The sequence below is a fragment of the Mustela putorius genome, unplaced genomic scaffold, assembly GCF_011764305.1.
Source record: "Mustela putorius furo isolate JIRA1106 unplaced genomic scaffold, ASM1176430v1.1 tig00000743_pilon_pilon_pilon, whole genome shotgun sequence".
Lineage (NCBI taxonomy): Eukaryota > Metazoa > Chordata > Mammalia > Carnivora > Mustelidae > Mustela > Mustela putorius.
This window is the reverse complement of record NW_025421464.1, coordinates 2002063-2017119: the sequence shown is the minus strand read 5'-3', so window position 1 is coordinate 2017119 and position 15057 is coordinate 2002063. Positions and strand designations below refer to the sequence as shown.

Genomic DNA, 15057 nt, shown 5'->3' with positions numbered 1-15057 from the left:
CAACATCCATGCGTGATTTAAATTCTCAACATAAAAGGTATAAAAGGAACTTACCTCAACACAATAAAGGCCATATATGAAAAGCCCATAGTTGACATCATTATTTCTTCCTAATCAAAAAAATTTCCCTTCCAGAAAGCCAGACACCAGACTTTTTTGCCTTATTGCATATGTGATTTGAAGCCAGGGCAGAGGATTACAATCTCCTGTAGTCATCAGGCCAATTCAATCTAGGAACTTACTCCAGTTCTACCTTCTTGTGAAACCAAATCCTTCAATCTTAGCAGAGAGATGCTGCCCTGGCAGCTGAAGGCCTTGCTCCCTGACAGCTCAGGTTGCAGAGAGACGAAAAGCAAATCCTCAAAGATCCCAACAGGCTTCTGTTGCAAAGTCTCAAACCAATAGCACGGGTACGGACACAAAAACCAAAAGAACAAAAAGATAAAGCAATGAGGATAATACTCACCCTGGTGGGAAACAACACAAGAAAGCAACAAGAAGCCATAGAGTCACTGAGCACTAGCCAAGTAAGAACAAGGTCCTGTGGCACACAGTCCTTTCCATTTAGGAGTCCCTACTTTGTGCCAAGTTACAAATGCTGACTTGCAGCATTTCCACAGCTACAACTGCCTGGGCCTGCTGTCACCATTTCATGGATGACTGCTAATTAACCCGAAACCCCGAGATTAAATAACTTGCCCAAGGTCAGAAGGCAGAGGAACAGGCATGCTCTTTTCAGGCAGGTGAGCTGCATCAAAAGATGATAAGCAGGTAGCGAGAATCCTGATAATGATGGCATTTAACACTGATTGATGATTATGTTCTACTAAATGTTAAAATACAGAGCTATCCAAACTGCTACTGGAGAAGACAGAAAAGACTTAAAGATACAAACTGAAACAGAAGTGTTAGAAGCAAATACAGATCTACTTTTAAATAATTTATTTTATTTGTTTTTTTAAAGAAGTGGGGGAGAGAGAAGAAGAGAGAAAATCTCAAGCAGGCCCCATACCCAGTGCAGAGCCTGATGCAGGGCTCGATCTCACAACCCTGAAATCTGGACCTGAGCCACAATCAAGAGTGAGATGTTCAACTGACTGAGCCACCCAGGCACCCCAATCCAGATAAACTTTTAAATGATCTTGAGGTTTGTCTCCCTCTCTGGTTTCATCTTGTTAATCTCAGGAAACAAACCAAGGGTTGCTGGAGGGGAGGAAGTGAGGGGATAGGGAGCTGGGTGATGGACACTGGGGAGCAGATGTGTTGTGGTGAGTGCTGTGTGTTGTATAAAACTGATGAATCACAGACCTGTACCCCTGAAACAAATAATACATTATATGTTAGTAATAATAAAAAAATAAACAATCTTGACATGGAAAATTTCCTAAGAATGAAACAAACTCCAGAAACTATAAAGAAAAAGGATACATAGGAAGAAGGAAGAAAATTTTAAAAATATGTACATCAAAGACAAAGAAAAACACAATTTGGATAAAAATATTTACCACACACCTGACAAAGGCCTATTCCTTTGGTATACCAAGGGCTCTTATAAACCAATCAAGGGGGGCACTTGGGTGGCTCAGGAGGTTAAGCCTCTGCCTTCGGCTCAGGTCATGATCTCAGGGTCCTGGGATCGAGCCCCTCATCGGGTTCTCTGCTCAGCGGGGAGCTGCTTCCCCACTCTCTCTGCCTAGTGATCCCTCTGTCTGTCAAATAAATAAATAAAATCTCTTAAAAAAAAAAATAAATCAACCAAGGAAAATAAGCCAAAAGAATATGAATAGGCAGTTAAAAAAAAAAGTCCACAAGGCCAAACACAAAAAGATGGTCAACATCAGTCATAATTAAAAAAATGAAAATTAAAATAAGGGCATCTGATTTTTTTACTTATTAGAGTTACAATGCCTTAAAAAATCTGAATATACAAGATATAGGTAACCTGGCAGAGTTTCGGGAGAGCAATTTAGCCCTCTATACTAATTTAGCCCTCAGAACTATTTTCAAAACACTGCCAACGTAAGTTATAAAGAATATGCTAAATAAAATGCACAGCAATGTGTGTATGGTATAATCTCATTTATCAAAAAAAAATTTTTTTAGCTCTATACCAAAGCCAGACAAAGACATCACAAGAAAAGGAAACTTACAAATAGTCTTCATGAACACAGATGAAAAAAATCCCTAACAAAATATCAGCAAATCATATCCAGCAATGACCAAGCACACAATCTTCACAAAGAAAAAGCACTTGACAAAATCCAAATATTTATGATAAAATCTCCGGACAGGGATGCCTGGGTGGCTCAGTCGGTTAAGCAGCTACCTTCAGCTCAGGTCATGATCCCAGGCTCCTGGGATCGAGTCCTGCATCAGGCTCCTTTCTCAGCGGGGAACCTGCTTCTCTCTCTGCCTCTGCCTGCCACTCTGCCTGTATGCTCTCTCTCTCTCTGACAAATAAATAAATAAAATCTTTAAAAACAAAAAAACGAACAAAAACAAAAAACCTCCGGACAAATTTAGAAAGGAACTTCCTCAATCAGATAAAGAGCAGCTATAAAAAACGCACAGCCAACATCATATTTAATGGTCAAAGACTAAATGTTTCTCCCTAAGATGACTGACAAGGCAAAGATGCCCACTCTTGCCATTTCTATACAACATTGTGCTATATAAATGCAAATAATGTGAACTGAAGCAAATAATTCATTAATTAAAGGCACACATACTGAAAAAAAGTGAGCAGCTTTTATTTGTAGATCACATATCTTATATTCAGAAAATCCTAAGGAATATCCAGAACAACTACTAGAACTAATAAAGTGAGTAAGGTCAGAAACTATAAGATCAACATATAAAAATTAACTGTATTTCCACATACTAGCAACAAACAACCCCAAAATTAAATTAAGAAAATAACTCCGGGGTGTCTGGGTGACTTAGTTGGTTAAGCTGCTGCCTTCAGCTCAGGTCATGATTTCAGGGTCCTGGGATCAAGCCCTCCCTCGGGCTCCCTGCTCAGCAGAGAGCCTGCTTCTCTCTCTCCCTCTGCCTGCCACTCTGCTTGCTTGTGCTATTTCTCTGTCAAATAAATAAATAAATAAATAAAATCTTAAAAAAAAAAAAGAAAATAGCTCCATTTATAATAACTTCAAAAAGAATAAGATATTTAGGAATAATTCTTTTTTAAAGATTTTATTTATTTGACAGAGAAAGAGACATTGAATACAAGCAGGAGAAGCAGGCTTCCAGCCAAGTAGGGAGCCCAATGTGGGGCTTGATCCCAGGACTCTGGGATCATGACCTGAGCCAAAGGCAGACATTTAACGACTGAGCCACCCAGGTGTCCCTAGGAATAAATTTTTAAAAAAGACTGGTATGCCGAAAATTACAAAACGTTCTACGTAACTGGAGAGACATTCCATTTTCATGGATTGTAAGATTCAATATGGATAGGATGGCAATTCTTCCCAAACAGATTCAAAGCAATCCCTATCAAAAGCTCTGCAGGCTTTTTTATAGAAACTGACAAGTCAACCCTAAAATTATTTGGAAACACAAAGGGCCCATAACATCCAAAACAACTTTTAAAAATAACAAATTCTAAGCTTATTGTATTTCTAAGCTTATTATAAAGCTATAGTAATCAATACAGTGTGGTATGGATATGCATAAAGATCAATGGGACAGAATTAAAAGTCCAGAAATAAATCTGTATGTTTATAGTAAATCGATTTTCAACAAGTTGCCAGAGCAATTCAATAGGGAATGGGCAGCCTTTTCAACAAACAGTTATTGGACATTTGGGTAGCAGCATGCAAAAGGAACCTCACACCACACACAAAAATTAACCAAAATGTATCTTAGACCTAAATAGACAAGCAAAAACGACAGAACTTCTAGAAGAACAGTTACAAGAAAATCTTTGTGACCTTGAGTTAGGTAAAGATGTCTTAGATATAACACCAATAGCACAATCTATATTTTAAAAACTGATAAAACGGAATTCATCAAAATTTAAAACTTTTACCCTTCAAAACATATCATTAAGAAAATGAAAGACAGGGACCTAGAGGATATTATGCTAGCTAAGTGAAATAAGTTCAACAATGACAAATATCATATGATTGCACTTATACATAGAATCTAAACAACAGGGACACCCGAGTGGTCCAGTTGGTTAAGCCGCTGCCTTCGGCTCAGGTCATGATCCCAGCGTCCTGGGATGGAGTCCGGCATCTGGCTCCTTGCTCATCGGGGAGCCTGCTTCTCTCTCCGCCTCTGCCTGCCCCTCTGCCTGGCTTGTACATACTCTCTCTCTCTCTCTAACAAATAAATAAATAAAATCTTTAAAAAAAAAAAAAAAAGAATCTAAACCACAAAACAAATGAATAAACAAAACAGAAACAGACTCAAATACAGAGAACAAACCAATGGTTGCCAGAGGAGGTGGGCTGGGGGGATGGGCAAAATAGGTGAAGAGGATTAAGAGGTACAAACTTCTAGCTATAACATAAGTCTAGGAGTGCCTGGGTGGCTCAGTTGGTTAAGCGTCTGCTTTCAGCTCAGGTCATGAGTCCAGGGTCCTGGGATCAAGCCCCACTTCAGGTGCTCTGCTCAGTGGGGAGCCCATTTCTCCCTCTCCCTCTGCCTGCCGTGCCCCCTGCTTGTGCTCTCCCTCTATCTATAATAAATAAATAAATCTTAAAAAAAGCACATAAGTAAAGTCATGAGAATGTAAAGAATGGCATAAAAAATACAATAAAAATACTGTAATATTATAATATATATAATGACAGAGGATAACTACACTTACATTTCTATGCATTTTCTAACATGTATTATGTGTGCATTTTCTCACATATATAAAACATCATATCACCATGTTATACAACTGAAACTAATATATTGTATATCAGTTATACTTCAATTTTTTTAAATTAAAAAAAAAAAAGAAAATGAAAGACAGGCCACAGACTAGAAGAAAAATCTTTGTAAATCATATATCTGACAGAGGACTTGTATCCAGAATTCATAAAAAATTATTACAGGGGCACCTAGGTGGCTCAGTCAGTTAAATGCCTTTGACTAAGGTCATGATCCCAGGTTCCTGGGATCGAGCCCTGTGCTGGGTTCCCTGCTCAGTGGTAAGTGTGCTTCTCCCCTTCCCTCTGCTGCTTATTCTACTTGTGCTCTCTGTCTCTCTCAAATAAAAAAATAAGACCTAAAAAAATAAATTCTACAACTTGATAAAACAAACAATCCAATTTAAAAAACAGGCAAAAGATCTGTATATACATTTCACCAAAGAAGGTATACAACTGGGTAATAAACACATGAGATGGTATTCAATATCATTCGTCATTAGGGAAATGCAAACCAAAACCACAATGAGGCACGGCACACATCTATGAGAATGGCTAACCTCAAAGACACACATAGTAACAAGTGTGGACAAAGATGGAGAAACTTCATTACATACTGATGGGAATATAAAGTGGAATAGCCATGGGAAAGTCTGGCAGTATCTTTAAAAAGTTCAACATAGGGGCACCTGGGTAGCTCCGTGGGTTAAAGCCTCTGCCTTTCATGATCCCAGGGTCCTGGGATGGAGCCCCATATCAGGCTCTCCGCTAAGCAGGGAGTCTGCTTCCCCATCTCTCTCTGCCTGCCTCTCTACCCACTTGTAATCTCTGTCAAATAAATAAATAAAATCTTAAAAAAAAAAAGTTAAACATGCTACCTAGCAGTTCCAATCCTAGGCATTTACCCAAGAGAAGAGGAAATAGTTCTCCATACAAAGACTTGTACATGAATATTCCTAATTGCTTTGATCAATAAGTCCAAAGCTGGAAACAATCCAAATACCTATCAACTGGTGAAGGGAGAAACAAAATGCAGTACAGTCATCCAATGGAATAGTATTAAGCAATAAAAAGAAGTGAACTACCAATTCCTCTTACAGCACTGATGAACCCGATAAAATGTATGCCAAGTTAATGAAACCAGATGCAAAAGTCTATATGGTGTATGATTCCACTTATGTGAAATGCCCAAGAAAGGCAAATCTAGAGACAGAAATATCAGTGGTTGGCTGGTGTGGGAGCAGGGACTGACTCCAAGTATCAACCCCTTGGCTGTAAGGGAACCTGTTGGGGTGACAGAAATGCTCTAAACTTTGTGTCACTGAGATGATGATTGCACAAGTCTATACATTCACTAAAATTGAATGAAGCATATTCATTGAACTAATTTAACTGAATTAAATTAAGAAAATAGCTCCATTTATAATACCTTCAAAAAGATTAAGATATTTAGGAATAATTTTTTTAAAGATTTTAATTATTTATTTGACACAGAGAGAGAGAGAGAGACACTTAAAATCAGTCATTTGGGGGTGTCTGGGTGGCTCAGTGGGTTAAAGCCTCTGCCTTCAGCTCAGGTCATGATCCCCGGGTCCTGGGATCGAGCCCCACATCAGGCTCTCCGCCCCGCAGGGAGCCTGCTTCCTCCTCTCTCTCTGCCTGCCTCCCTGCCTACTTGGGATCTCTGTCTGTCAAATAAATAAATAAAATCTTAAAAAAAAAAATCAGTCATTTGAATGACAAATTAATGAACTATAGTCATTGAACTATACACTTAAAATCAGTCATTTTATGGTATTAAATGACACCTTTATAAACCTGAAAAAAAAATAAATAACCAGCTCAAACTTCCTGTAACTTCTTCACTTCTTTATCTCTGCAGCCCAGACAGCCTGATAGAAGATGTTTGACCCATAGCTCGTTTCTGTAAGGAAGTTGTGGAGTAGCAAAATACCTGCTTCTTGGGAAATTCCTTCGTATCTTCCTTTAGTTTTCAACTGATCATAAGAACTTTCATGCGAAGTTCAGTCTGAAAAGCCAATTAAGTATTTAGCAAATGCCTGTTCAGAGCCAAGAAAGGAGTGGGAGTCCTAAAATGCGAACCAGCCCATTCAACATTATTTTGTTTCACTTGGTTTCCAAGTCAGGAGACAGCAAAGGCTGCAGGTCAAGAAGCAAGGTGATAGCAATCTAGAAGCCCTTCATGCTGTAATCTAACACCCCATCAATGGCAAAGATATGGGTGACCTGGAAAGTTACAAAGCTCAAGAGACCCAAGAATCAAGGTCTTGCCCTCCCTATCTAGTTTATTCTCGGGAGGCTGAGCCTGCAGAAAAAACTCTCCCAACAGCCTAGCAATGAACTGCTAGGACTAAAAAGCATGCCTCATCTCCTAAAATTTGCTCCATCTGGTTTAAAAGGTGTGAACAATGAAACTTCTTTAAAAAAAAAAAAGAAAAGAAAAGAAAAGAAAAGCTTCCTCCTGTGAACTAAAAATTAGTTCATTCACTCACATTTCTCTGTGGGCAGAAGTTAACCTTCTTTTCTCTTCTGGAGTCCCCTGCCTTGCAGTCTTCTTTCCCATAAATAGCATCACTTAGCAATTGAGTCTGGCCTGTCTGGACCAGCCTTTCTGGTTCCTGGTTCCTATCCACACGTTTCCTGCTGCAAAAGCATCAGCTTTCTAAACAGTAAGCTAGATTCTTCTATTTCTTTCTCAGAGGCACTGTCACCATTTTAAGACCATGTAGTAACTGGTCCCCAGATTAAGAAAAAAAGAAAAAAGAAAGAAAGAAAAAGGCTGTGGGGCACAGTTTGCCAACAGTTAACTGAAATCAATTACCCAATCAGTTAGAGCTCCCCTAGACTTCAACCACACATGCAAGAAGACTAATGACAGCTCAGGACCACTTACAAGCAGCCCCCATGGAGCTAAAGAAGTCACAGAGGAAAAAAGAAAAAGAAAAAGATGGGGGAGAGAACCAAATTAGACACAGGAGACTGAAAATGTAGCCTGTATTTCAGAGCCCAGAGATACAGAGTTGCCGCTGAGCAGAGACACATAGAAAGACTCCAAGCTGTTCTTTGGGGGTAGGGAAAACTAGCAGCGGGCTGCAGAAGTCCAAGGGAAAGTTATAACTACCGTCACCAAGCAACAGACAACGGGACCTAAGCCCTGAGGCCAGAAAGGGCAGAAATAAAACACAATAAATGCACTCAACTTCCCTCTCCCCTTTGGGCATTTGCAAAAGAACGCTCAGTTAGCTGAAGCAACGGGCTTACATGGTTTGCCTTTGGAATACTTCAAACCTCGGAAGAGAAAAATTACAGAGTTCTCTTTGTGCCAGGCGCTCTCATCTCGTATTTTATTAGTAATCACACCAATTCTTTGAGGACAGTGTCACCCCTCATTTCAAAAGTAAGGAAACTGATTCGGTATGGGACAGTAAGTTCTGAAGATGGATGGTGGTGAGGGTTGGACAACAGCGTGAATACAATTAAAGCCACCGGACTGTACATTTCAAAAACTTAAAAGTGATACCTTTTGTTGTATGTATATTTTACCACACACTCACAAAGATTTTTAAAATGGTTAACTGCGGCAATCACAGTATTGGATGCTAGCTCAGGTCCTTAGACCAAGCCTCAGTTTCTCCACCTGCAAAATGGGCTTTTGTAAAGCATCACATGGAATATTGGATGGGCATATGGTTTATCAACTGAAATGCATCGTTTGAGCAGAAATTTTCCCCTTGAAGTTAGGTCACGTGGGAGATTACCACACACCTTTACCAGCTTTTGAATCAGCACATCAGGGTAGGAAACACTTTATAAAGAGACTATCTTATACAGGGGTTGCAAATTCAAACACTTACCAGGACCTTCCCTGCAAGTGACCTAAATGGTGAGACTGCTCCAGAGTGATACAGGAGGGCCCCGAGGAGGAAGCAATGAGCTGGGCCCTGCGTGGGGAATGCCCCTGACAGGGAATCTGGGCCCGAAATCTCAAGAGAAAATGAAACCCCAGAAGCTTTTAAATGTGATATCTCCCAATTAAATGCTGGCAACCAACTCAAAAACATTTAGGTCCGGTGCCAGTCAAAACCAAACCAAACCAAACCAAACCAAACCAAACCAAACCAACCTACCCCAAATCAAGTACACGTTAAGATGTGTCCCACAGACTGCTGAACTTACAGCATCTAATGTACTATAAGTAGCAACTGAGGCCCAGAGATGGTAATTGACTTGCCAGGGCACCCAAACTCCCTTCTAAATTGCCTTAAGAATTCAGTTCCAACTTGTGCTTTGATTTTGTTTTTTAAGAACTGCTAGGAGCACTTAGCATATCCTCTGAATACAAAACCTGGGGACTTCAGACACTGGGAGGCCTGTCAGTTTAATGCTCAGGCATAGGTGAGAAATCACGTTAGGAAGGTAGAGAAGGAAGCAATGAAGAGGACTGAGATGAAACTGAGAAGTCCTGGATGTCCCCCAATAGTTCCCTATTTGGGAAACACTAGTGTCAGCAAATGGTTCAGGGATCAAAGCAGACTGGGCGGTGGCAGGTGGCTATCACTCGTCTGAGGCCAGATGGCCCTGCTCATCCTGGGTCCTTCCCACCTTCCTGCCAGTGCCCAGAGATCAAAACTCAACCTTCTCCGACATTCTGCGACTTGTTTCTTTAATGCCAAGATCAAAGGGGAACTTTTGTCCAAGTTGTAAAAGAGAAACCAAGAGGCAACTTAATGTTGTCTCAGCCTCCTCTGTACTTCCTGAGAGCAAGAAGGCCCTCCTTTAAAGGGACTGCTCAGAGAAACACATCTGAGCCAGGGCCTGGTGTTGGCGCCTTAGCTCCAAGGACACAGTGGCTCCTGTAGAATTCATGCCAGTAGGGCAACTGGAGAGATCAAAGAGACAGCACAACCAATAGAAGGCAGCCTGGAAAGACTACAGAAACTATGACCACGGAAAACAAACTTAAATTTGAGTGTTCAAAACAACAGAATTTTCAATCTGAAGTTTTGAAACCATCAAGTCTAAACCTTCATTTCATATTATGACATATGTGGCTACAGACCAAAAAGCCAAAGTGATTTGCGCCAGGCCACATGGTGATCAGTGTCGTGCTGGGACTAAGCCCTACACTGCTGACTCCCAAACCATATGTGAGGCCCAGACAAGATGACAACTGCCCACACATGAGACTGGTGGCAGAGTGCAGGCCTCCTGCCTCCTGTTCCAGTCCTCTACTGCCCAGACCTCGCCATGAAAAAGAGTTCCTAGGCTTCTGACTGGGGATTTGAGGGTTGCCTAGCCCTGCCTCCATCTGCTCAAATGAGTCTTTTGGTCATTCAGTCCATTTACCTAGCCCTGGACTGGATCAAACCAAAATAATCTCAGAACACTGTCAACTGACCTGGCAATTCTACTCCTAGGTATATGCCCAAGAGAACCGAAAATATGTGTTCCCAAAGAAACACATACATGCACATAAATATTCACAGTAGCATTCACAACCGCCAAAAAGTAGGGGGAAAAAAAGTCCCAATGTCCACCAACGGATGAAAGGCTAAGCAAAATGTGGTGTGTTTGCACAATGGAATATTATTCAGCCATTAAAAGGAATGAAGTACTAACTCATGCTACAACATGAACTTTGAGAACATTACACGGTCTTAAAAAAAGAAATTTAAAAGGCCAGATACAAAACACCACATATTCTATTATTCCAGTTATATAAAATGTCCAGAATAGGCAAATCTTATACAGAAAGGAAATCAGTAGTTGCCAGGGACTGAGGAGAGTGTGGAGTGGGAAGTGACTGCTAAAGGATTTCTTTTTGGGTGGTGAAATGTTCTAGAAGTAAATGGTGGTGAAGGTTGCACAACTTTGTGACTATGTGAAAAACCATTACACTGTCTACTTCAAAAAGGTAAATTTTGGGGTATATGAATTATATCCAACAAAGAAAGGAAAAAGATAAAACCCAGACAGTATGGACAATAATAGATCTGACAGAAGCACACAGTTTTAGTCTCCAAATGGAGGTTTCCGGAATCCTACAATGCCTACAAATTGTATTCAGAGGACACTTCCCATGTTCCACCAAAATTATATTCCCCAAAGCATATGCCATCTGCTCAGTATTTCCATAAAGAATGAGATATGTGAGGCGTCTGGGTGGCTCAGTGGGTTAAAGCCTCTGCCTTTGGCTCAGGCCATGGTCTCAGGGTCCTGGGATCGATCCCCACATTGGGCTCTCTGCTCAGAAGGAAGCCTGCTTCTTCCTCTCTGCCTACTCGTGATCTCTATCCAATAAATAAATAAAATCTTAAAAAAAAAAAAAAAAGAATGAGATATGAGCCTGCCTCTCACCTAAGACCCAGGTGGATCAACTCAGTGTCCTGTAACTTTATAAAGTCACCTAAATCCCCGGTAGGAGGAAAGCAGGACAACTGCAGAGAACTTCTGCTGACACCAAATAAATCCTGCAGGAAAACTGAAGAGAACTTCTGCTGACACCAACTAAATCCCCCACTACGTTGGGAGAAGTCCTGCGCTGCAGGTTTAGGAAACACCCACTGTGCTAACTAACACACCTGACAGGTGGCAGGCAGCCCATGCCCCGAGGAAGAAGGGCCACTAAGAAAAGCGAGGGAGGGAAAAGCCCATAAACTATCTCTAGAAACTTGAAGCCATGACCTTAACTTTCTTCTTTTTTAAAGATTTTATTTATTGGAGAGACAGAGAGCACGAGCCAGGGAAGCGGCAGCCAGAGGGTGACCAGTAGGCTTCCCTCTGAATGGGATCATGGCCTGAGCTGAAGGTAGCTGCTTCACCAACTGAGCTACCCAGGCGCCCCCTAACTTTTAAAACATAAAGGGCAATCCAAAAACCCAGCTTGTTCCCACGGTCACCGAATCCACTAGCATAGTTCCTCTCTGGCTGTATGAATTGCCACAGAAACTCATATACCCAAAGCAGATCTACCCCACCCTCCACTCCCACTGCTTGGGAAAGAGTTAATGTATACAAGGGTGTGGAGACGGTTCTGACTTCCGTGTAATGAAGTGCTTGACACAGGTCAAATTCAAGTCTATCTGTGATCCCACTTTGCCTGTTACACAAATCCTTTGGTAATAAATTCACTACTGTAATGTATATATTACATCCTCAGTTTCTTAAAATCCGTTACTATACCCACCACGAAAGCACAGGGCAATACTCCCGTTACACAACATACACTGAATCACTGTGCTTTCCACTGAGCTTACAATAAAATCCCAACTCCTTGACATGGTCTTCCACAGGCTGAAAGCAAGTCGGCTCCCCTAATGTAATGTTCTGGAGGTGTGGGAAGGGGAAGCACCCTAATGGAACAGTCTATTTCAAAAGGCAGCCCAGAGACTGCGAACTGTAGACGATGATCCACGGCAATTAAAGGCGTGCTTTTAGAAACACAGCTGCTCCTGCCTCTCTTCAGTTTCATCCTGTATCAATCCCACCCCTCACCGTGCTTCAGCCCCTCCAGCCTTCTGTGTTCCTTAAATACACCAAGCTCTTTCCCACACTGGTCCTTTTACACTTGCGATTTCCTTTGCGAGGAACACTCTTTGCTTTGCTGGTTCCTTCTTGTCAGTCAGGTCTCAACTCATGTCACCTCTGAAAAGACTTCTCTGACCATTTAATCCAAAGTAGTTCTGTCACGCCATTGCCCCCAATCACTAGCATTTCGCCTTGCTGTCTTCACAGCATTCACTGCCAGCTAGCGTTATCTCGTTCATCTACTTGTTTACTTGTTCACCACCTGTCTCCACAGACTAGAAAAGCTCTACAACGCTGGGCATCTTAACCCTCTATTTCGCAACTACACTCCTGGTCTTGGCACAGAGTAGGCACTTGTGTATTTGTTGATTAAATCAAATTGTGCCAGAAATATGTCTTGCTAACTTACTACCTCTTAAAAACCTCGGAACTGGGCAGGAATTACCCAGTGCAATGCTATAAATGCCACTTTATTTAACTTTTTCTCTATGGCAAGGCGGGGTGTGACTTTTCCTGCTTCATTCTTTTTTTTTTTTTCTTTTTAAAGAAAGAGAGAGATCACAAGTAAGCAGAGAGGCAGGCAGAGAGAAGGGGGAAGCAGGCTTCCCGCTGAGCAGAGAGCCCTATTCGGGGCTTGATCCAAGGATGCCGAGATCATGACCTGAGCCGAAGGCAGAGGCCCAAACCCACTGAGCCACCCAGGTACCCCTTTCCTGCTTCATTCTTATACCATTCTTGTTCTGAATGTGGTCCAGAAAAAAATTTGGTTCAACATATCACTCATGGTTTAAACTGAAGTCTGAGACCACAGAAACCAGGTAAGGCTGGGAAATCTTTGCAACCTCAGGTTCTAAATGAATCCCTCATCAAACAAAAAGGATGTTATCTGTTGGTTAACAGAGGAAGGGAAACTCATTGTCGCCAAGAACCTACCCTTTTTTGAAGAAAACCAACACCAAAGAATTTAAATAAGAATGTGCCTTTGGCTAAAGTCAATTGTCGCCTGCTTTTTCCCTTGCTTTCCTTTGCATTCATTCCTGGGATGAGATTATCTGCTGAGGAAGCAACATATAGGAAGATCTAGAAAATCACTCTGGACAAAGTGACTTCAATTCTGGTTCTGGTCTCTTGACAAGCAGAATGTGAGCTAAGCTTCTGCAAGAAAGGCCACTCCCTCTTAGGTCTGCTTCCAGGGTTCTGTATGGGAGCGAGTAAGTTCTGACCCACTTTCTAGACACAGCTCTCTCACCTGCATCCTTATCCACGCAGAGCCTCCATCCTAACAAGATCCATTCTAATGAACCATTTTCCTAAAGAACTGTGTGGCCCTGCAGGGGCACCCAAGGGAGAGGCAGCCAGACAAGGTGATTTTCAAAACGTAGTTCACAGATCACCTGCATCATAATCACTGGAGGGCTTATAAAAGTGCAGATTCCTGGTCATGACCTAAACCTACAGAATTAGAACTTTGGGAGTGGGGCTCAGGAAACTGCATTTTTAACAGGCTCCCCCCACACACCCCGAGAGTCTTATGCACAGTGAAGTTTGAGAACCAATGGGATAAAAGCTCCCCAGGAGAGAGGCAGATTTAGAGAAGACTGCATAAATGTTTAGAAAGGGTATGGAGATAGAAAATGGAGGGGGAGGGGTGTAAGGGCATGTTCCAGGGTAGCGGCAATCAATGTCTGTGCGCGGTGGGAACAGTTGTAGAAGGTGGACATGAGAACAGGGCTCTGGAAAGGATCTGAGACGGGGCTTGGGCTGGGACGCTGGTCAGAGGTGAGGTCGCATCCGCGGACTGGTCAGGATGGAAAGGCGGAAGGCAAAGAGCAAAGTCTGGACGTAAGGAGGAGGAGCGAAGGTGGGAATAATAGGGGGCTCTTCGGAGGGACCGGGGCTGGGAAGTGAGAATTAGAAAAAGGGGGTGACAAGAGGCGGAGACCAAGGCAGTAATAGGAACCGGCGGAAACAGTAACCGAGACCTTTCCTCAGACCCAGTGCCTCCCCCAAAACTCCGGGCCTTGACAAGCCTGAGTATGGGGCCAGGGTCGGGGAGGGGGAGTTTGGGAGAGACAAGCCCAGTCAGGGACGTCCCTCAAGCCTGAGCTAGGGGTCCCGGAGGTGGCTCGGGCCAGGCATGGGGCGCTGGAAGGTCCTGGGATCCCCGGGAGGGCCCCGCTCCAGCTCTGGCTCCCAGAGTCTCCTTCACTCACCATCGCTGCCGCCATCTTGGATCCACGTGTCGCCGTAATGACGTCAGCGGAAGTGGTGTTTCCCTGGTTACGAAGTTTAACTCCGTTGGGTGCTGTCTGGCTTCAAACTCTCATGTAGTCGTGGTCAGTGGAGGGGCGAGAAGACTTCGCTCCTGATCTGCAGCTTGGTCTGGGCAGTGAGGTCGCTGATTAGGTGACGAGCGGATGGTGTAACTAAGGGAGCCATATTAACTCCTGGCAGGAACTCCGCCTCTTCCTCCTCCCTCGCCCCTCCCTTGTACTGTGAGTATCTAGCGTGTGCGTACGTGCGCCGATTCTCTGGGCGCCATCTTTACTATTGGCAGAAAGACCCGTTGCCAGGGTTACCTGCGTTGATTTGATGAGTGGGATTGGTACCAGGGCTCCAATAGCAGTCCAACTCCGGGAATAAT

General features: G+C 42.7%; 1 protein-coding gene across 2 annotated transcripts in view; it reads right to left on the bottom strand.

The window, feature by feature from the left end:
* The window catches only part of TM9SF4 (transmembrane 9 superfamily member 4), a 50834-nt gene extending 35995 nt beyond the window's left edge, over positions 1 to 14839 (bottom strand). Inside the window, exon 1 of one of the 2 annotated variants that reach the window (XM_045084050.1) lies at positions 14627 to 14839. In XM_045084050.1, coding sequence (XP_044939985.1) covers positions 14627 to 14641 — 15 coding nt within the window. In that variant the 5' untranslated portion in view covers positions 14642 to 14839. Of the gene's footprint in view, positions 1 to 13662; positions 13688 to 14626 lie in introns of those variants that run through there. The other variant, XM_045084051.1, reaches the window with a different exon arrangement.
* Positions 14840 to 15057: the final 218 nt, after the last annotated feature.